We start from the raw sequence: 22,905 nt of genomic DNA on the forward strand, positions 1-22,905 counted from the left end.
GGCAAACTAAGCATGTCTTTCTGTAAAATAATTATTGTTATAAAAAAGTGAAAGTAATAGTCCTTTGACAATTTAAAAGGGGTTTGTTCCTTTGCTTAATACAAAATTTTCATGGTATGGTTGATATTTCCACGGAATTGCCCTATTGTGTTTTCTGTGTTTTTCTGACTTGTGTGTTCCTTGGAAAAAATGGCATTATAAAGAATGACATGACAGAATATGAAAACATAATTAGAATTGTTTTGATTTCTGGGTTAACTCTTTCTATTAAGATTTATTTTATTTTTGTATCCTAGTGTGTGTATTGCTTTTTAGAGAGGTTTCAATGTTGGTTGTAAAAACATGAGATCAAAAGGAATTGAAGTTCAACATCAAAACCATTTTATGAAGATGTCAGCTTCCTTGTTACTCTTATAAAATGATGCATGATCTCCTGTATTTTTTTGTATCTGAATGTTTCTTGCTCTGTGTGTGAGTGTGTATCTAGTTAAAATTTGCACTCTGACAGATTTGCATGTATTAAAATCCAGCAAAACAACCAAAGGCAACGATCCATGTCCAGTCATGCTCTTCTTGTTTTCCACCATACCCTCCATTACATAAACGGGTTTCGTTGAAGAGGAGGGCGTGTACTATGGGAAAAAACAGTTTTTTTCGTTGTTGTTATGTAACATTCATCAGGGAACACAAGACGTGCAGAAAATGAATCAACAAGCTGCAACAGGTTTAGAGAAAGGGACTTAGGGAGTGTGATATAAAGTGTGAAAAAGATAAGAGGCACAGAAACACAATAATCGACTTCATTCCAATCAGTTGTGAACAACAGTACCAGGGAAAGAAAGCAGGTAGCCTGTATTGATTCAGAGGGTTTGGCAATTGTTTAAATGCCTGTCACCTTCCTTTCCAAAGAAGTTTACTGGAATCAAACATGGGAAACAATTTTGTGTCAGTCAAGCACTTCTTGTTGACATATAGAGTCCACTTTATGCTATCTCAGAGTGAGATTGCATTGTATTAGTTCTCCATGTAGGAACCCTTATTATTGGTGGTATTTAAGACAAAGCAGAGCATTATTATTTAAGCCAGGGGTCTTCAACATGGGCACCATCATTTAATGTTTGATCATGTTACTGTAAAAATGAAAATATGCTTTAAAAAATACAATATTAATTTAACTTAAAACAAATAAAAAGTTCAGTAAATTGTTTCAATGTCCCTCCCACATTAAATTATATTAAAGCGATAGTTCACCCAAAGATGAAAATTCTGTTATCATTTACTCACTCTCATGTTTTTCCAAACCTGCATGACTCTATTTCCTTTGTGGAACACAAAAGAAAGCAGAATGTTAGCCTCAGTCACCACATTCATTTCATCTTCATATAAAGAACGGTGATGTTGACATACGTTGACTATGGTTTTCCAATGTAAATGTGTATTCTGAACATTAATGTTTATTTTAATGGCTTTGCAATGTAAGCATCACAATTAAGTATGTAAATACATTATATGGTACTATACGCATGTAATTATAGTCTGGGATAAAAATGTATCACTCGCTATATACAATATCAATCATTTTGTCTCTCTGTCCACCCAAAAAAGGTTTTAATCTCAACTTATTTGAAGTAATACATTTCTACAGAATAAACAAGAAATACCTTTTAACCGATTTAAAATACCTGGCGAAGGTCGCGTGACCGAAACGTGTCAATAAATTTGTTTGCTTTTTACTAGCAACAGTGATGTCGAGGATTTTTTTCTTGTTAATTCTCTTCAGTTTTTCCCACGCGGCTGCTGATTATCTACCAGGTGTGTGGAGGTTCTTCTTTATTAAGTAATAAATATCCTCAAAATGTTCTCATTATTTCTTTGCTAAATCGTTTCTTAAGTCACCTTCCCTTGTCCTCTTTCGCTTCCTGCATACAAAACTTCCACTTCCTGTTTGTAAGCCCAGACTCTGTAGTGGAAGTTATTTTATGTGAAGTGAAACAGCAGGAACAATCAAGGGCACCTCACAACTGTTTACTCAGATCAAATCTTCAGTGCTTGTTTTGCTAATTGCTGATGACCATCATCCATTCTATTTCTATTTCTGTTTGCACCAGATGGAACAAAACAATGAAGAATGTCATTTAATATAGGCATCTTTGTTTTATGCATTGTGTTATTTATCCTCATGAGACCCGAGAGTGACTGCTGTTTGCATTTTCCATTTCCCTTTTTGATTTGTCACTAGTAGCACCTAATAAACATGCCAAAAAAAATAAAAATATTTATAAAAAATAACTTCTTAGAGCAAATAGTTTTCCTTATAATATATGGCAACATATGTGGACAGTGGGACTGAGTTGTGAAATTGTAAATAATATCAAGCTCTTTTTTAAATCAAATTGTTTATTATGTTTCCAGAAGAGCTGGTTAGTCATGTTTTGAGACGTTACAGATATTACATCAGAAATTAGCATAATTAATTCTGATAAAATGGCCAGCATCTTTCAATCACTGCCAACCATTGTTGTTTTGTCACATGACTCCCTAAGTCAAAAGTGTAACCCTTTACTGACAGCACAAAGTCTCCTGAACTGAGATCAGTCAGTTGAAATGAATTGAAATTCTGCGTTGCGTATAGCGAAGCCAAAGTACAATGTATGTCCACGCATTTGTGCTATAAATACCATGTATAAAATGAGTGAAATATTGCATTTTGTATGTTGTTCATTTTCACGCACGCAACTTTAATATCGAAACTTGGTTTTAAACATGAACACTTTTTAAGCTGTCAGATAATATCCCCTTTTTCTTACACATTATTTTTTGGTTTATAAGTTGTTGAATGAAAATGTCTGAAGGGAATTCAGTTATTCATCAATATGGGTTTGGAAACATTGTACAGAATTGTTTTCTTACTGTTTGTGTGTGTGTGTCTCTGTCTGTCTGTTCACAGGGAGAAGCTTTGTATGGGTTGTTCGCAGCTGTCTGAACTAACAGCAAATCTGGATCGCTGTGCTGCTGCTCTTAGTTCTTGACCCTGAAGATGTTTGGCAATGCCCTGGTGGGAAAACACGCACTCTTTTAGCAATGAAGAAAGACAGTTGTTTGGTTTTGGTGCTTTAAACTTTCTGAGGGTAGGAAGAATTGCTAAATCTCCTATCTTGGCCGTGCCACTCTGATCAAACTCCTTCTGACATCCATGGGCTGTTGTGGTAACAGGTTATGTATTTGGTTAGAAACGGAGTTATTACTTCACAATACTGTCTCAAACTGCATTGCTCATCTGTCCTCCAAGGCTTTCCATAATTAAATTAGTGTGTGCGACAGTGAGTCACATGTCGAAAGCCTACTTTTCTGGGCATCAGTCTAGCCCAGGAAAGTCTATCTGGAAAGCAGTCATCAGTTCATTTTACTTAGACATTGTTTACGTCTGGTTGGCTGCAATCCTTTCATTTATTTTCATCAGAACTCTTAGTTCTGCAATGCACCAACACCAACCTCAGGGCATAATTTATGAATGCTGTTTTGATTTTTTCTGATTTCAACCTGAATGACTTCCAGTTTGTCTGAACAAGAACTGATTCAATGGGAAAACACAATGGTGATCACCTCTGTACATGTTAAATATTAAGATCTATGCAGTCTAATCCATACAGTTCTCAGGTTTTGAGATAGTTTGAGTTGTAAATATATTTTATTTGTATTAAAGTATTTCAAAAAGAATATATTTTTCCTTTACATCTATTTTCATTGTTATAAAATTTTTTGTCACATTAAACTGTAGGAGGATGTTAATCTGGGTTTCTGGTTTGTAAAGCACTGTGACGTCACTTCTTTAGAGGCCTTGCAGGATTAGGGGAACAGTGATGATAGCAGTCTTGAGATTACAATAATGCTCAATGACGTGAGCAAGATGTACGTTCATAGGTTGAGCAGAAAGGACGTGATTATTTAAAAACATGAATATTATAGAAATGACGTTTAAATTCATTTTCTTTAATTTTTAATAATTTAAGGAACTCAATAATTTTTTCTTTGTAATATTTAATAAATCTGATTATTATAACCATTGATGAGACTGCAGAGTTAAGACATTTTTAACCAGTCTCTTTTTATATCAAATCACAAGCATGCATTGGAAGGTCATTTAGTGACTTCTTGCTTAAATCCAGTAGGTAGTCAGTGCCGGAAAGTACCTGTAATCCCTCCTCTACACCTTGTGCCTTTGGCCCACTTCCTGCCAGCATGATTTACATGTGATTTTTTGGGGATTAAGACAGGTTAACATTTGTGAATGAAGAGGATTTGTTGGGCTAGTGTTAATCCAAGAATCAATCTGACTAATAAATGGCGAGATCATAAATTATTTAAATGGCCCATGAAATTATGTATGTAATTGAAAATGTTTACAGTGAGGCACAATACCACACTTTGTGGTTAGAACACACCACCTCCACTTTTGCATGAAATAGTGCTTTCCAGTATTTTACTTATGGAAAAATCTTGCCTTGGCCTTCATCTGATCCCAAGCAGAATAAATGTAATACCACCAAAATTTAATTATAGAGATGAAATGTGTTAAAACACCTCAATACACAGTCCAGTTAAATGAGGCATACTGTTTAAACTGTTAGATTAGCAAGAATTATAAATGTATTGACTGCAATGCTTGAAGATAAATGACCATTTGCAATACTTCACAGGTTGAAATGTTTTATTAGTAAGGAAATACAGAATTTAGAGAATATAGAATTTTCTCCTCTGATTTAGTTTGAGTGAACAAAACCTTGGAGCCAAAAACCTCTTTGTTGCTTCCAAATGCTAAACACAGGAAATATTAAAAAGAGGTGTTAAGAAAGAAATAAGTATCATCTCACTTGCGTGAATCTGTCAAAAATGGTAACAAATATCTAATAAGCAGGAGTACTTAAGCATGATCGACTATGTACGAGTGTAACTAATTTAAAGTTCATAACCTCATGAGTCTGCTAGCTCTTCAATCCATCTATTGGTTACTTAGCAGTGTATCAAAAATATAAAAAAGGCCATCTTTAAAGATTGGTACAGTAATCCTGCATCATGGCTAATGACACAAAAGTAAAGCCATGTATTTGAACATTTTGTAAAATAAGGCTTTTTTAGCATGGAGCTTCAAATTAATTAACTAAATTCACTAATGAAGCATAAAAAAACTAAATCAATCTGAATCACTTCCTTAATGGGTTCAACCAACCAATCCTGTCTTTAACTCTGAGAATCCTTTCCCAAAAAATTCAAAAACTTCTCAATTCAAAAAGGTACACTCGATGTGCAATAAATGTTGGCATTCTTGATGAAACGGAAAGATTGAAAGAAAAATAAAACACAAAACAATATATACAACACAAAAAATAAAAGTATGCAATATGCAAAAGCTTAATGTTGCTATCAGCAACCCCCCCCCCCCCCTCCCAAACACTGTAAGAAATTTCAATCTTATGGGTGACTTGAGTGAAGACCCCCACGAGACCTCCCTCTCCCTCTCCCTCCTTCTCTCCACACACCTTAAAAGACCCGCCAACCCACATACATACAGAACATCACAAAGCACGATTACGTCACTAAGCCTGTTAGTTTGAGTGAGATATCACCCCCACCCGCATGGTTCCCGACCCCTGGCTCTTAGGAATTTGTGAAGGCATCTGCACAGGTGCTCCACTCGTCTGTTTTAGGGTTGTAGGCCTCAACTGAGTTAAGGAAGTCATTTCCATCGAAGCCACCGACAGCATAGATGATGTCACAAAGCACGGCCGCACCGGCATTGCTGCGTGGCGAGTTCATGCTACCAAGCATCCTCCATTCATTCCGGGCAGGGTCGTACACCTCGACACAACGCAAGGCATGGGAGCCATCAAATCCACCGACCACAAACAGTTTACCTGAGAAAGAGAAAACTAGTCACCATTGGTAAAACATTAGTAAGTACAGCTAAATCAATGCCGTTTTCTATTAACTGTAATCGTGTCCTGCCATTTGTCCTTTGTTCTTACTAGTCATCGACCGATATAGGTTTTTTAATGCCTAATTTAGATATCTAGAGAGCAGGCCGATGCTGATATTTGTAGTCCAAATATCTGCCAATTTTATCTGCGCTAGTTACCTTCATGGACGGCCACTCCAGCTCCTCTGCGGGCTATATTCATTGGGGCAATGAGGGTCCAGGTGTTGTTTTCTGGGTTGTAACGCTCCACGCTGTTTAAACAGTTCCATGACTCTGCTCCTCCAATCACGTACATAAAGCCATCCAACTCACACACAGCAGCCTGATGCCTCCCTATAGACATAAAAATAACATTTAGGATAGCATCAGAAGATCCTATCCTACTATCTGCCATTTCAACAATATAATTTCCACTGCTACGATCTTTAAAGTACCATACATCTCTGTGGAATAACAAATTAGTGTAATCAGGGATATTTTCTGATGTCAACATGACTTACTGATGTTTAATGGGGCACAGCTGGTCCAGGCCTTGCTCACAGGGTCAAAAACATCACAGTTCTTCAGACCTTTCTGTCCGCATGGATCTGATCCCCCAACAACGTACAGCTTGTTGTTCAGAGAGCAGACACCTGGAAAATAAAATAAGCATTATGTACTAAAAATACTGCATTTTATTTAGTGTTGCTTAAACATGCATCCATTTTGGAGGGACAACCTCAAAGTCTCATCATTGTAATGTAATTATGAAATCTGAGGGCATCTCATTCCTTACCTGCATTGCAGCGATTGGTCCTCAGCTCTGGCACTTGACTCCACTCATCATCATTGGGGTTGTATGTCTCTCCACAACTCAGTTCATCAGAATGTCCATTGGATCCACCCATCACATAAAGCTGACCCTGATTGGATAAAAAAAAAAAGCAGCAATGGAACAAATATTAGAATTGGCACACTTCTTAATGCACCTTTGATGTTTGAAATGGTACATACCATGAGCACAGCCATCTGAAATCGAGCCCGTGGAGTCTTCATTGGAGCGATGAAAGTCCAGCTGTCAGTCTTCAGGTCGTAACATTCCACAGTCCTCAGGCACTCCTCACGATTGTAGCCACCTGCGTAATAGATAGCCTGTCAGACAGTCTCACAACTCTTTTGGGCAATGAATTTTCATTATTTTCCATTACCTTTCCAGTCATTTTTGATTCTCAATAAGGACAATTAATTCAAATGAACCAACTCAAAATAATGATTTGCTCACAAATTGGACATCACTATGGCTGGTACACTTTAATCTACACAAAAGCAATATTTAGCCAATTAAATATTTTTGAAAAATGTATATTGACTAGAAAACTTTCCATAACTCTTCAGTGACTTAATATTTTATTTTCATACATTTAAGGCCTGGAAAACAATTTTGAAATTCCCTGATATTTCCAGGTATTCCATGACTGTGAACCCTGTGAGAAGAGAAAAGGAGGAGAGAAAAACAGAAATCATCTCTTCATAATCGGTGGTCTCTCCACCCACTGACCTGCGGCGATGAGTCGTCCATTCAGAGCAGCAGTGCCCAGGCCTGAGCGAGCGTAGTGCATGGGTGCCAGCAGCTTGTCCTGCTCCTCTTCCAGAGGCGGGCCCTCAAAGCTCAGGCTCTTGGTTAGGCAAGGTGTGGCAGAGGGAGAGGCCTGGGGACTGCTGCGCCCATGCAGAAAGATCACGCACAGCATGCCATTCAACACGGCCAAACACAGGTATGTATTGTCTGTAAAGAGACAGAGGAAGATGATTACTTAATGAGACTCCATCAATTCTGATTGTAGAGCATTTGTTTCCATAATGGAACCCCAATTACAATGATCTAATGAAGGTATGGAAGGTGATGACATACTGGTGGTCTTCTCTGAAGCAATGTATTTCCACTCCTGCTTGAAGGACTGTTTGGCAGTTCCAGGGGAGGGGCTGCCGAAGGAGCTGGTGCTCAGCTGTCGTGGTACATTCTCACGTAGGGGCTTCTTCTGCAAAGGCATAGCGCAGCTACAGACTCCGAGCCCATGGTCCACACATACACAACTTCACACAGACCCAGACCCAGTCTAGGTGTAAGCCCAACTCAATATCTTATCTTATTCTGATGCTTGGCCTACATCAGGTTAAACTTGATTTCTATATAAATCTAATCAGAATGTAAAGCCACACTATAAGCAGCACTAAAACCCAACCCACAATTTCACACACACTAGGGTCAGTGTGCTCAGTCCTGGTCCTGTTGATTGGCCTTCCTGCTAAGTTTAGTTGCCACCCTACTCTAACATGACAGCTTAATTATCATGCATGTAATTTTCAAGGCTGTGTCCTAATCACTGTACTTTCAGAGTATGTACTGAATTTGATGGTATTCAAAGTAGTAACTTAATGATAAAGTATTATAAATACATTCTACCTCGACCCATATGTTCTTTGACCTATGACGTATCAACTGCAAAAAACCCAGTTAAAAAAAGGTCACATTTGTCTGCTTTTTCTCCCTTAACTTTTTGAATCTGATGGATCCTCAGCTCCTGTGGGCTTATTTGACAGCATAGTGTCCACTGTTTCATATCAGAATCTCAGTGGATGCAGTAGGTTCCTGATCTTGTTCACCTAATGTATCATGAATACTTATGCAAAAAGATGTTTGAAAACTGGTGATTCTTTAAATTTAGATGAAATTTGAACCTCTACACCTTGATTAGCTGGTTCAGGTGTATTTTATTTCAGTTGGCACTAAACTTTCCAGGAAGGTAGATCTCCTAGACCAGGATTGAGCACCCCTGGACTAGGGTGAGCTCAAGCACCCAGGATCTCACCAGCTCACAAAGTTTATCAAACTCAACAGCCCAGCAAAACAAAGCAGCTGCTCTGTTAGCATGAAAGCAAAGTCTCAAAAGCAGGCCTGTATTTGCTATGGCCCTGCTGCGGTCCAGCCTGAGAAGAGCTCGGCGCTGGTTGTGTACCTGCACAAACTGGATGTGGTCATCCTCAGTGCTGAACACCTCAGCCTGCCCGTCAAGCAGGCTCCCATCGTGCAGCTTGTGATCAGCCGAATAGTACAGCGTTTGCACCTGCAAAACACACAGCGACAACAGAACCCATGTGGCTGTCTCCATGGCAACAGAGCACCCAACTACGTTGGTCAGGGGGTGGGGGGATTAAGGAGGGGAGTGCAACGCTGCTTGCTCACTTCCGGTCTGCAGGACGCTGGTGAAAAAGCTTCTTTAAAGAATATGAACATAGTGTTGCTTCTTTACAGGATTCTGAAGAGGTACATTTCAAAAGATCTTCAGCACTTTCTGGCCAATCACTGCACTGAAAACAGCAGACTCTGAATCACAATACTGTTGACCACAAAGCATCCTGGGAACCTTCATTTGTCAACAAGTCAGGAGAGGAAAATAGGAAAACTAGATCCATGTGCACGTTCTGCAGTCATCTGGTAGGCATCTCCACTGAGGAGGTTAGTGAAGTCAGACGTCATCATGTACAATTCTGGTTAGTTGGTTTTACAACTTTCATAGCTCCAAAACAAGTGTTTCATGAAACAAAAATGTTCTTGGCTTCAATCTTATATAAAAAGTAATTCCAAAACCAAATAAAATACAAAACTTAAAATAACTGAAAATACAAACAAAGCAATCCATTGAACTAAGGTAAACTGAATAAGGAATAAAATAAATTAAACATTCGTGTGAAAAAATAAATACAAATCTGTGCGTCAATGGGAACATGTCCAACAGCAGATTAAAGGAACTACAAACTGAGTAGCGACTTCCAATTCTAGAACATCTTTTTAAGCTGTGCCCAGTTTCCACTTCCTTTCTTTAAGGATAAAGCACTTTGTAAGTGTCGTCATTAAGCCTTTTAGACTTGATGGCTCTTTTCCTTTCTTTCATTTGAATTTCATTAAATTAGTGTTTTCATTTAAAGTGTTGATTTAAAAGGTATAAGTCTAAAGCACCAGCTGGGATAGGCTCCAGCCCCCCGCGACCCTGTACACAGGATAAGCGGTTGACGATGGATGGATGGATGGAAGTCTAAAGCACCTTAAAATTCAGTTCAAAAGTCTGAGTCCACATTGAAAATCTTGAATTCATAATCTAATTTAAACTTGGAAGTAAACCAATAAAATTTTTACATAAAAAGGCATGACATAAAATAAAAAGAGATATATATATATATAAAAAACACTCAAGTATCTGTACTAATTCTAGGTCATTCATCAAATAAGTACATTTGTGACATTGACCCTGTCCATTAACCCTGTCAGATTTCCAGCACACAAGATACTCTTTGGAGTGTTCTCAAATCATGCTGGGATAACAGGGATCATCAGGTTTAGCACAGATAAACTAAGAAATTCATGTTTTGTTTTTCCCCAATTCAACTTTTCACTGAAATTGCTGATAACATAATTTGTAATAATAATAATAATAATAATAATAACAAAACAAACTTTAATTTTCTCAAGTGGTCTCAGAATTTTGGACCCCACTGTGTGTGCTGCAAATTGTAAATATGAGCCATGTGAACTTGCTGTAAGTATATACAGAGCAATTGTGCTATAAGCTTTGCTTTTTTTGAGTTTAGTAATGCAATAAATTAGTTATGAAGCTTCAGTATATGAAACTCTATGGGCTATTTGCAACAGTGTCTTGAAGTCTGTTCTGTGACACTCGTTTTGAATGAGTGTACTGTTGGTGAGTGCGTTTTAGCACACATTTTGCCACACCTCCCTCTTTCTTTTGTTATTTTCTTTGCTTTCACTGACTCATTACCCTGGAGGGCCCCAGTCTTGGTTTCTTCAGTCTTGTGAGAGTCCTGCTGATGTTTGCTCTAATAAACCTAAGGAGAGATAAATCAGCGGGGAGGAAGAACTGTTAGTGCTGGTTCCCAAAGCGCAAAACACACACACAAACACCTGCTTAAAGAAGAGAGAGATGTCATTGAAGCAGCAACATGCCATGTCACTTTCTGCAAGTGTTTTGAGAAAGTCATACAGTTGCTGCTCAGGCAACAGTTGCTGTAAAGCACTGAGCAATCAGGAGGCTTTTAGTTCTGCTCACCTGGACTAACCACTCGCCTTTGCGGAGGGTGTAACAGCCCCGTTCTGTACCTAAATGTACACTTAAAGGCCCGGGGTGATTTGTGAATGAAGGGGGAGAGGAAACGAAAAAAAAAAAAAAAAGGAAGGCAAAGAGAACAAACCCAACTGACCTCTAGCGTAAGAAAGACTGGTGTGAACGGACCTGTTAAATCTGTAAATGGGATGAAATACGAAGGGAAAAAGGGAGGGAAGTGAGAGAGCAGCTCACAGTGGAGCACACTACTGACCTCCTCCATCAGTCGCTCCAGGGGTTCGCCATTTTCCCACAGGCTGCGCTGTACCCAGCCAATCACCTTAGAGTATAGTTTCCCATTACTGGGCAAGGTCAGGTTATCCTCCAGCATCACCTCCAACTATAAACACAACCAAAACATGAAGCTTATTAATGCATATTTAGCATAAATGCATTAGGTGCACAATCAAGGATTTCACATGTCATTTTCAAGATGAGTCGACAGGTTAAACTGCAAAAATTATTAAGAAATTGATGTAAATTCTTCAATTCAGCTTTTTTACTCAAATTGATATGCTCATAATATAATTTGAAATTAAAATGTGGTATTATATTAGAAAATAATGCAAAATAGAAGTATTATCACTAGTGGTCTCAGACTTCTGAATCCCACTGTATTTACAGTACTACATACATCCATCCATTTATCATGCACAATTTTACTTCCAATAAATCTGTTGTTTTACTTCCAATAAATCTTAAACATTTTACAGGGACACGAGACAAAAATACTGATTAAGAATCTTTTTTTGCCGTGTTAAGGTGAGCTCACCTTAAGGCGTGGCAGCTTGAGGAAGTCCTCTTGCTCAGACACCTCTAGAAGATGCTCCTGGATGTAATTGTCGATCTTGCCCAGCAGACGTGCGTCTCCCATGCAGCTGGCAAAATTGCGATAGGAGATTGCACTCTGAGAATCCATCTTAGAGAGTAGGTAGTCACTACAGATCTGCAAGCATGAAAGAGTCAGTTAGGGTTGTTTTTGTATTCAGTAAAATCTTGTAATGTCACTACAACAGAGCATGGCACATGAACACATAAACACATGCAAATCCTACCTGCTTTACTCTTTCCATTTTGAGTCGTTTAGCTGCGGAGTAAACCTCCTTAACCAGCTCTTTATCTGCCTTCAACCTGCAGAGAGCAACGTTAAAGAACATTAAAAAAGCCCAACTAGCAAGTCATTAATATGGTAGTACAACAGAAACGTAAATAATGTTTATATATATATATATATATATATATATATATATATATATAAAAATTGTGACTTCTATGATGCCCACAATTCTTAAATGGCTCTGATTAGTCAGTTACGTATATCATCTTTAAATAAAGAAAAGGTGAGTTGTGTGTCTCTTACTGGGCAGTGTAAGCATAGTTGAGAAGGATCTCCACAGCTTCAGGGTCCAAATCCTCAAACTTCACAAGGGAGATGCCATGAGGCTCCAGATCACTGTTAAAGATCTCAAATAGGTATGGACTGCAGCAGGCCAGCACAGCCCGGTGAGCCATCAACTCATGACCACATACCTGCAGATGTAAAGAGTCAGAGGTTAACATCAGCTCTCTAATTAGGGATGCACAATATATCGGCATTGATATATACCAATATACCAATAACATGGAAAATCTAAAATTTGTATTGCGCCAATAGTGAAATTACAGATGATAATTTGATATTTCAACATCTCTGCACATTGTTACATTGTTTTGGTTTTATTCAGGATCATCAGCTGCAAGTACCGCCATGCCATTTCCCATATTCTGTTGATGTTTTATGAGGCAATAAACAAAAACGTGAAATTAAAAAAACATGACTATTCAATCTGTATGTTACCTATACCCATTATGATTATTGTGTTCACATTTCATGAGATATACAATAGAACGGTCACAGATGAGAAGTATAATTAGCGTCTTTGAATGAGATACGCATGTGCACAATGTGTGCACATACATAACACACAAACCGCCACTGGACGGTCTGATTGCCGGTATAAATATTACACCATTTATACAGAGATTAGGGTTTGTATTGTGTGTTTTGTTGTCGGTGCATCCCCAAGACAACTTTACAAAAAGGCAGGTAGCATTTTGATTCCCTTTACTTGCAGAAAAAGCACAAACTCAAAAATAAACTGAACAGGTATAGATTTGCAAAAGTCTCAGCCACAATAATAGGGCATTCTGTGTGGTTGTTTATGAGTCAAAGTAAAAAATTTTTTAAAAACAAATAAAAAAAAAAGATTTCTAGTCCCTTGTATATATAGTTAATATGAAATTTTTATCATCCATTTTATATTGTACAGCAGACCAAAAAATTAACCTCTTATTGCTTAGAAAAGTAATAGCACACCTCATCAACAAGCTGCACAATTAGAGGTATCATTCATGTCCATAGCACAAATTATGCAAGTGTCTGCCAAAGTTTAATACTTAAGGTTAGGTTTTTTTTTTCTCTTCCAAGTACCCCAAGTATGTAGTAATAGTGATGTTTGCTTAGCGAGTACTTCTATAAAATTTATATTTGGAACAAGAAAGTATTTTTGGGTTAATTAAACTAAATTAATCTAAAGACTTCTAACTATTAAATCTCTTAAGAATTGTTATAGCTTCCTTTCAATCTTTGAAACAGTCTTAATACAGAGAGCTTTACTTGTCTTATAATGAATGTCACTCGGTTAAGGCCATTGAAAGTTCCAGGAACTGTGTCTAATGAAACTTCCCTGTCTCATGTTTCAGCTGATCAACACCTGCAGCGTGACTCTTAACGTCATGGACATTAAGAAGCTTTAAAGAGGGTGTGTTACCTGAAGTCTCACGTCGCAGAACTGGCCGTTTTTTCTTAGGGCATTCATCTTGGCTACAGTGGAATCGAGGAAACTTTCGTCCTCAAAGATCAAATATCCGTTGGGAATCATTTTTGTTTGATTTGGAAATTTAGCCTGTGCAAAAGTGAAACAAAAACAGGTTTGTGTCAATGTTTAGATTTTTCCTCAAAACATTTGCAGTGTGGTGTGGTCTCTACCTTTATCTTACATATACACAATATACCACTCATCCGAGCTGCTAGGCAAAAAGCTGTCACAGTCTATATAATCACTACAAATACATCCTATTGTGCACACATGATACTCAGTCTAATCTAGAAGTACTGCTCTTACCTAATACCGAATGACGTATGTCTGGGGCAGATAGTTGTCTTTGGAAAGCCGTGAATAGGCAGGTACCTAGGTCTTCCTTCACTACAAAGTGGATGGAAAAGGCAATGCCAGGCAACCAGCAGGCACGGCAAGGGGGGAAGAGGTGACTCAAACTCTCAGGCTTAGAGTGACTGCAATCAAGTCCTCGGGTATCCCGTTGGCTATAGACTCAAACCTTTTCTGTGTTGGTCGTGCATTATAACCTACAGGACATAGAACAAAGAAAAGGGTCAGGGTTTGGCTAGTTATTAGTGGTCATTTTGTCTACTCGAGTACTATGACATATTACTCGAGGGGCAATGACATGTGCATAACTGTATATATGATAACATGTCTGACAAACGTCTTTGGCTGCTGCATTACGACTTGTTCATCCAGTGTATCATCTATTCATTATTATAGGTTGCTAAAAATCATCGGTACAAAAGATTGCACAATCAAAGTATAATGCATCATATTTTGTCATTATGTGAAGGTTTACTCCCCAACTCAATGAACGTGCACAACGTGCATCTGTCCGTTCTTGCTTCAGGTTACCGTAGTAATCGAAGCACGCACCAGTTTTTTTAGTGACCGTTTATTTTCAAATTGTGGTTGGCTTAAAACGAGATGCCATAAACATCAGGTTTTTAATATGCGTGTAAAGTTGAAGTTCAGTTTTGAAGACGCTGCATTCTGTTCCATTTAGCTGCGCTCTGTCTAGCTGTTTGAAACACTCGCCTTCTGTATATGCACTGCTTCAGTGCGTTGAGTCCACTGCCACATGCCTGGTGTGTGTGTGTGTGTGTGTGTGTGTGTCCAAGTGTTTGTTCCTGTGGATGCTACGGATGCTCCGTATTGTTGTTGCTATGATGATTCATGAAGCGTTCCATTCAACTCAGAGTCGTAAATTCCTCCTTTCAACTCGGGAAAGTGCAACGGAATGACACATTATGTCGGACTTCTAACTTGGAAACTCGTGCGGAAATCTTCAACTCCCATTTTGTCGACATGCAGGTGTGTGTGTGTGTGTGTGTGTGTGTAAATCACGCAAACATATCGACGCCCAGGGCAGGGAGGTTTACAATCCGTGACATACATTCTTTTATTAAATAATATCCATTAATGAGTCAAAGTTCTTATATTAAATGATTATAAAACATGTTTAGCAAATGTTTTGCAGAGACAGATGTTCAAAACACGGTTAATTACACTCTTTTTGATTATCGTAATGATAGCATTGCAGCATCGTATATCAGTTTGGTTGCTATGAGACATATCTGTCAATGCACCCCTCAAAATCACAATGTAATCAATCTAAAAAATTTTTCAATAAGTTCCCTCGACACATTTGTGTTTAGTTGTCTGGTAAATGAATGATCACCATCGTTCATCGTTTTCATTATCGATCATCAACAAGGCCTTAACATTGTTTATCAGTAAAACAGGGTAACTATGTCAAAGTTTTTCTAGCAAGTCCACTGTCGACAATCTTTGGAATGCTCTCTGGAGGCTATTTCCAGTTATGCCAGTGCAGCTCCTATCTACTTGAATGGGGAAAGAATGAAATCTCAAAAACAGTTGGTCAAGATTACAATCAAAGGACATATTTCAAATCAGCAGTAAAATTTGATAATACTGGTAACGTAAATTGTGGCCCGTCTCTGCTAAATAGCCTCTGGCTATACGCAAGTTTTAAATATTCAAGACATGTTTTCTACACTTTAAAATCTGTTTATTTACCATTATATAAATAAATACAAATTAGACAACCAGCATTGATTTTCACATGTGTTGAAAGGCAATTTATCTGCCAATAGTTTTTAAAATTGTTAGCCTATATTAAATGTTATATTAAATAGTATTTCCTTCCTGTAATGGGGAAGGACAGAGGCTACAAGAGTCCAAATCGAATTCAATTCCAGATGCAATGGTTTATGGTGCAACCAAAATACCAATTAACCCAAAACAATTAAATAATAAATAAATGAATAAAAAAATATTTGATTCATAGCGCAGAACTTTGAACTTCAACGACTGAAATACACCGGGGACTTTCATTTTGAAATGTATGCCCTTCACTGCTAATAGCTGCTCATTCAAACAGATAAGGGAAATAAAATTTACTCCTACAATAATCTACAACGTATTACAAATAAACAATTGAAAGTAAGCATTTCATCAATGCTATACCATCATCATCAACAGCTGATTATTAGTGATCGCTTGATGATTGCAATCTTCTCCGCAACAGCTGGAAACACTCACAAGCCCCTGCTACTTTGGAGAAAATACAACAGTGCCGCGTTTTCACTATGAAGGCTGCAGCGTATGCCTTTATTTAATTAAATCATATTCTTTTGAAGTTTGATAATCACATTAGGTCATATCAAGATTCCTGTCTTTCCGCCTCCAAATGTAATACTTCTTTAAATGATCATTAAGATTTTGCTGTATCACTTAAGATATTTAAGACTTTTTATGACCTTACATTTTTTTTAAACTGAATTTAAGACTTAAGCGGGAACATTGTAAAGGTTGAAGATCGTTTTAACTTGACACAGCATCTACAAATCAAAGCGCTCCTGCACGAGATGCTGAATAAACTGTGAAATGTGCCAAAACACATCACATGTGGAAAACTGTCTGGATGGGCGCAAATGAATCTGGCTCGAAACGATCTCATACAGACTTAAATCAGGAAGCTGTCTAAATCTCAACACACACATTTCAGACCCTCCCAGCAACCCTTCTGGGGTCAAGCCCTGCTCACCCTTTCTTTAATACTAGCACTCAAATTCTCTCCATTCTCCTCCTGTTAACCACATGGCTGCAAACCCCTCTACCACACCCACATGCTTCCAGAAATTTCCACAGGTCCTTTAAGCCATCAGATGGACCACTTTGGGGGTGGGAATGGGTGAGAATTGGATAGTTTCATAACCAACATTTCACTCAGGAATTATGATGGATTTATCAGATTTCCACAAGGTGGTTACAGCTGTGCGGGGAAAACAAACAAGCTCCAGTGTGTGGAATCCTCATGCTTTACATGAAAAGGTGCTGGTATTTTTCCACACACATCCACTTCAGCCTCAGTAAATGTAAATGTGCCATGCAGGCAGCAGTGGCCTCTAATCTCATTTTTTATTATTTTTTTTTAAACCATGTAATCGGAAAAGGATAGGCCTTCATTTACATACAGATATATCACAGAAAGGCTCTTCTTGAAGAGGCTAGCTAAAAACAATTTCAAGCAATCACAGCCCTCGTCAAATTGTGATTTCTATTTATTTTGATTAATCGTTCAGCCCTAATAGAAGCACTTCATTTTATAAAAATAATGCAATGGTTTGCTGAAAAGTAATTGTTCCGTTTTAAACTGTTTTTTTTTTTTATGATAAAATTGTATTAAACTTTAAAACAGTGAATTCAGAAATAATAAAAGACTGCCTAATAGCTCATTTAGTCATTTGGATTTAGAATAAACTGATAACATTTACATTTTTGGGAGAACTATCCCTTTGAAATCATGGGTTTGATTCCCAGGGAACATGCATACTGATAAATGTATATACATTTACTGTGCTGAAGGTTGTTGTGTTTAAAAAATTTATAAATGTAAATGTTTGAAAGCCTGTGAATGTGAGACACCGAGTAATGTAATTCACCTTTTTCATGGAGTTGGCAGAGATCCCAGAATATAAGTGTTACTTGCATAAAAAGGTACTCATGAAAGAGACTAATATAATTACATCCATGCATACACACATCCTGCCACTGGTCATGGGATAGACTGGTAAAAATATCTAAAATTGCAATCAAGATAATCATTGAACCCGTTTAGCCTCAGTTCCGTTTTTACGCATGGCCTTCAACGATGCGTTGTTGCACAATCTAGGTCTGTTAAGTGCTTCCACAACTGTTGCGGTGCGTTTTCGTCCATCTGCAATCCATCCTCTCCTCTTTCCCTGTCGTCTCACTGTCTGTTGCATGCTTACTGACTAAGCATGCCATTTACAGCATGCCAGTGGGAACAAAAGAATTACACGCAAAATAGGTCTTTCTGAGTATTTTCTGCCACCATGCATTTCAATAACTGCCCATCTTTTTATCTTTTAACCTTTGGATCTATCAATAGTTGTCTGGGGATGCTGTTGTTGTCAGCACAAAAGGGAGATTTGAGAGTTGTTCTGAATATATTTACACTTTTCCAGTTAATAAAAAAACACTGTTTATCACTGCTGCAGCTTGTAGAGAAATCAGTTATATTTTCTCGACCTTGTCATTACAGAATAGTTCGCTTTTCTTGTTTGTTTTTGCAAATTTATCAAGTGGTTAGTTCTTCTCACCCGGTGATGGGCAGAGGACGGACCAGCTCAAAAGTTCTGTTGAGCCACCCACCGTACCAGAGTGAAATTTCTTGTTGCCACTTATTGTAAAGGCGTGAATGTGCAAACGGTAAACATTGCCTTTGCTTTCTACGGAAAAGGGCCATTTGCTGGCAGTTCGCCTCTCAGAACCGCGTCTGGTGTGAAAAGGCCTCAAGTCTAAGATTCCATAAAACTCAATTTTTAGTGACATTATGTAAAAAGATTTAGACAAGTGTATATTGCCAATAAAACTCATTAAATTAATTATTTGATGTTTATGTGCAATATTAAATCTGAAACATTGCAATGCATGTAGGGCCCTATGAAATCTTTTTTTTTTCCCCACATTCCACGTTTTCCATTTCATTATTTCTGAAATCTGTATTTTATAGTTTAATTAAATTTGATCATCAAAAAAAACTCTGTCTAATCAAATTAGTTTTTAAAGCTTTAATACAAATTAATTCAAATGATATGTTGAAAAGCAACTGCTCTTTTTATTTTATTACAGTTTAATGAATTCATTTGATTGGACACCATTTTGATTCAGAAGTTACATTAAACTTAAAGCACAAGATTTGGGGAAAAATAAAACATTTCATAGGGCCCTAAAGAAAATGTAAGCAATGTTCAGATAATTGAAACTTAAAGGAAACATGCAGTTGTTTTAATTTAGGCTATTATTTACATTAATATTGAACTTTTTAAATAACCTAAAAAAAATCTATAGCATACTATTCATTTTTGTTTTGGTATCGAAATTGGTTTCAAGAATCATGGAATTTTACTCGTATTTGTAACGACTACTGAAATTTTGGTATCGTGACAACCCTAGTCTAGAATAGCCAAAACATTGTGAGACATAGTCAGCAAATTCCTTGCTGTACCTTTGAGCTCATGAATGGCTTGCAGCCTTGCACAACAGCGATACACTTAAGCAGAATCTGCATGAAATGCTCAGAAAGGGCAGTGGGTGAGAAAGGTTGGGGTAAAGGTGACTGCAGTTTAAAACAAAAAGAAATAAAGTTATTAGAACTTTTTGTTATGAATGGATGTGTAAGATCATAAGAGGCTGTGGAACAAGCACGGTGGAATTTATATAATAAAAAATGAAATACAGATGTGCGCTACAATTTTTTGAGCTGCATTTCCAGAGGTTACATAACTGGCAAAATCCCTGATTTCTTCTCTCTTAATCTAACCTAATACACACTACTGCTCTTTCCATTACAGCATAAATCCACAGTCTGATGGAAGAGTTTATGTAATTTAAAAGAAACTCTTAATTAGACATATGGAATAAAAACTGGAAAGGATACACATCATTAATGTTTCATACAAGTAATCACTTCATTTTTAGAATCTATTTTTTAACTTTTGTAAATTAATAGACTACATTCAGAAGGCAAAGGGGAGCTTTTGGAGAGTTCAAGCCAAGGGATGTTATTATCCTAGCTATTACAGAGCACAGTTCTTATTTACACTATCTATATACAGCTCACTAATGAAACACTAACCTTTATAAAGAAAGGTTAATGGGAGAAAACAATTACAGGAGTGAGCTAACAGAGCAACCACATGAAAACAGGCTGGAAAAATCAAATAATCCAGCAGTATGTATGGAAAATTATTTGTAAAAGGAACAGAAAACTGAGTTTATTCATACAGGCCATCATATAAAATACTTCCAAGTTATTCACACTAATCGTTGCGCAGAAATGAGGCAGAAAGATCAAGGAATCACAAGGCAGAACACAGATGATTACTTATCTACAATATAGAAAAGATGAACTGTTATCTTTCTTTGGATTTGCAAATACACTGGAAATGTGTCCAAAGTCTATGCCAACAAAACCAGAAACAGTCTCTTATCTCTCACTCTTAGTGTGGACAGAATAATCTTCGCCAAGTATTGAAATACGCAAGCAAATGGTTTGTAGTAGTACGCCATTTGCTGCACACATTTCCCTTACAAATGAAGCCTTGTGCCTCCATATAGGCCGTCCATAGGTAGATGAGCTTATATGGAACCGAAATGGATTTGAGGGAATGGGAATTGCTGCTTCATGTGAGCGTAAATGGGATTATTAAATAATGTATGACTGGAGTTTATGCATTTACACAGTATCGGCTACATTAAATGTTCTGTGGGAGTGGGAACACAATGTCAGGTTGAGAAAAATAATATTACATGGGTATGATGTTCATATATTGAAAAAAAAAAAAAAAACCTGTAAATTAAGACTTGTAAAATCCCTATATGGCAAGCCCTATGGCCACTTTTTACATGTTATAGAGGTAACAAGCATTATGGTAGTTTATTTCTCTTTTATTTTTGTTTTATGCTTGTACAAGCTATATTCTTAGCCTATAAAAGAAATTTGAACATTACATTGATGAACATTTCTAACAATTTCTGACAATTCTCACAAATTTCTGACCATTTTTAAACCGTGCTCAAACGCATGATTTTAGTAAACCGCTGCTCAAACAACTCACCCCTATTTTATAATCCTGTCTAAAAAAAAATACAACTATAAAATCACAGGAGAGACTTTCACTTCCAAAAGCCTACAACCAAGGTTACCATATGTTACGTTGAATCCGCTTTCAATGATGAAACGTGCAGGAACAAAATTCTGTGGTTGCCGCCCTCACACATTCCACGAATGCTGATTGGCCAGAACGCCCAGACCGAGCGATACTATTGGCCACATCAAATGTCCATTAACACGCCCCGCATCTCTAACCATATTGCCCGCACAACGAGACAAGCCTTGCATCATACTGAGACCAGAACATTTCTCAGCCCCCGCGCAAGTGTAAGAAACCCAAAATTAGGTCAGTAGGATCTGATCGTTATTTTTCCAAACACCTAACAAAAGATACAATTTCTGTTCTGCGTCGAAACACCCATATTGGTTTCAATGAATCACACCGGTCAGTCTTTTCGCAACCTAGTCAAATCAAACTGTCCGGTGCTGGTTTTACCTCATTTATAGTGTAGCTTGTTCGCATGTATTTTCGCCAGACATCGTTTCGATGTACTATAATATATTTTTAACATTTTCCTATTCTGATCACCAATTTATATATATAATTATATATATATATATTAGGCAGATTATCAGATCGGTGATTTAATCAACGATTACAACTGATAACATTCGAAGCTGGATCTAATTGTAAGCAGACAAAATTTAAATCTCGTTTTGACAGTCCAAGCACTGCATTAAACACAGTCGAGTCTCTTTCTCTAATGAGAGAACCCCACGCGGTTATCAATGGGCGAGCACGGAAGGGTACAGAGCAACATAAGGTAATCGCGTGAGTAAATAAAAGTATCAACACGTGTAAAACAAAACTTCATGGATACAAGCAAATCATATTTACAGATCTGGCTATTTAGATTTAGTGAATTTTCGAATCCTGGGGGGATTGGAGCGTCGCGCGCAGCTTCACACATTACTGATTGATCCACCAAGAAAAAGTCTTACCTGATCTGTTTGACAGTAAACGATGGTAGACATATTTAAGGTCAAATTAAAGTTGTTGGTTGTGTATATTGCTGAAGCAATAGATGTGGCAGGTTTCAGAGTCGTAGAGTCTTCTCGCTCCGGGTCTCGATATGCGCGAGCTTTGATAGCGAAGCTGAAGCGCGCACGCGCTTAACAAAAGCCAAGACGCTGTCTCGTGTGTGACGTAAGTCTAGTGCTCCGCCTGCGGAAAAGTACCGGCCGAGTTCGAAATGGCATACTACCATACTAGTCCTACTATTTCTGGGGCAGTGGTTGTATTTGCATATGGCCACAAATGAGGTCAAGTGTCCTTATTATGTCTTTCACGTGTCTAGACAGCGAATATATACCCATATCACATATATATTCACTGATCTCCCTATGTGCGAGGAGGAAGCAGTTTAGCATCTCCTGTGATGGCAAGGATTTTGTGACGTCAGAGCCAAATATTCCTCATTATCCCCTCTCTCCTGCCCAGGTAAAACTTATACTGCCTCAGCCAGAATTGTAAATCTTAATTGGATTAATGGATCAGCAGTATGACTATAGACACATGAGCACCAGGCCGTGCTAAGCTGCCCATTCTGTAACTGCCAGCTAGTTTAATTCACTGACCTCCCAATGCCAGTAACAGGGGCTCTAGAAACATCCTGGCCATTGTGACTAAACCCTCACCAACAACTGAACTGACAAGGGTTTGTC

At 37.7% G+C, this 22,905-nt stretch overlaps 2 protein-coding genes across 3 annotated transcripts in view; one reads left to right on the forward strand and one right to left on the reverse strand.

Annotated features, from left to right (window-relative positions):
• Positions 1 to 4,262, forward strand: part of LOC127622408 (transcriptional protein SWT1-like) — a 37,285-nt gene extending 33,023 nt beyond the window's left edge. For both annotated transcript variants that reach the window (XM_052096512.1, XM_052096513.1), the window contains exon 18: positions 2,948 to 4,262. In XM_052096512.1, the coding sequence (XP_051952472.1) occupies positions 2,948 to 3,029 (82 nt within the window). In that variant the 3' untranslated portion in view covers positions 3,030 to 4,262. The remainder of the gene's footprint in view (positions 1 to 2,947) is intronic.
• A 432-nt stretch (positions 4,263 to 4,694) lies between these two features.
• LOC127621808 (influenza virus NS1A-binding protein homolog A) lies at positions 4,695 to 22,350 on the reverse strand. The gene is made up of 15 exons (XM_052095543.1): positions 22,183 to 22,350; positions 14,295 to 14,536; positions 13,941 to 14,075; positions 12,491 to 12,660; positions 12,186 to 12,261; positions 11,903 to 12,076; positions 11,345 to 11,470; positions 8,971 to 9,078; positions 7,866 to 7,992; positions 7,512 to 7,739; positions 6,968 to 7,089; positions 6,750 to 6,876; positions 6,475 to 6,606; positions 6,134 to 6,307; positions 4,695 to 5,912 (listed from the first exon to the last, which is right to left on the reverse strand). The coding sequence occupies exons 3-15, from the start codon at positions 14,049 to 14,051 to the stop codon at positions 5,656 to 5,658; spliced, it is 1,932 nt and encodes a 643-aa protein (XP_051951503.1). The 5' UTR covers positions 14,052 to 14,075; positions 14,295 to 14,536; positions 22,183 to 22,350; the 3' UTR covers positions 4,695 to 5,655.
• Positions 22,351 to 22,905: the final 555 nt, after the last annotated feature.

Source organism: Xyrauchen texanus, chromosome 28 (genome assembly GCF_025860055.1).
Source record: "Xyrauchen texanus isolate HMW12.3.18 chromosome 28, RBS_HiC_50CHRs, whole genome shotgun sequence".
Lineage (NCBI taxonomy): Eukaryota > Metazoa > Chordata > Actinopteri > Cypriniformes > Catostomidae > Xyrauchen > Xyrauchen texanus.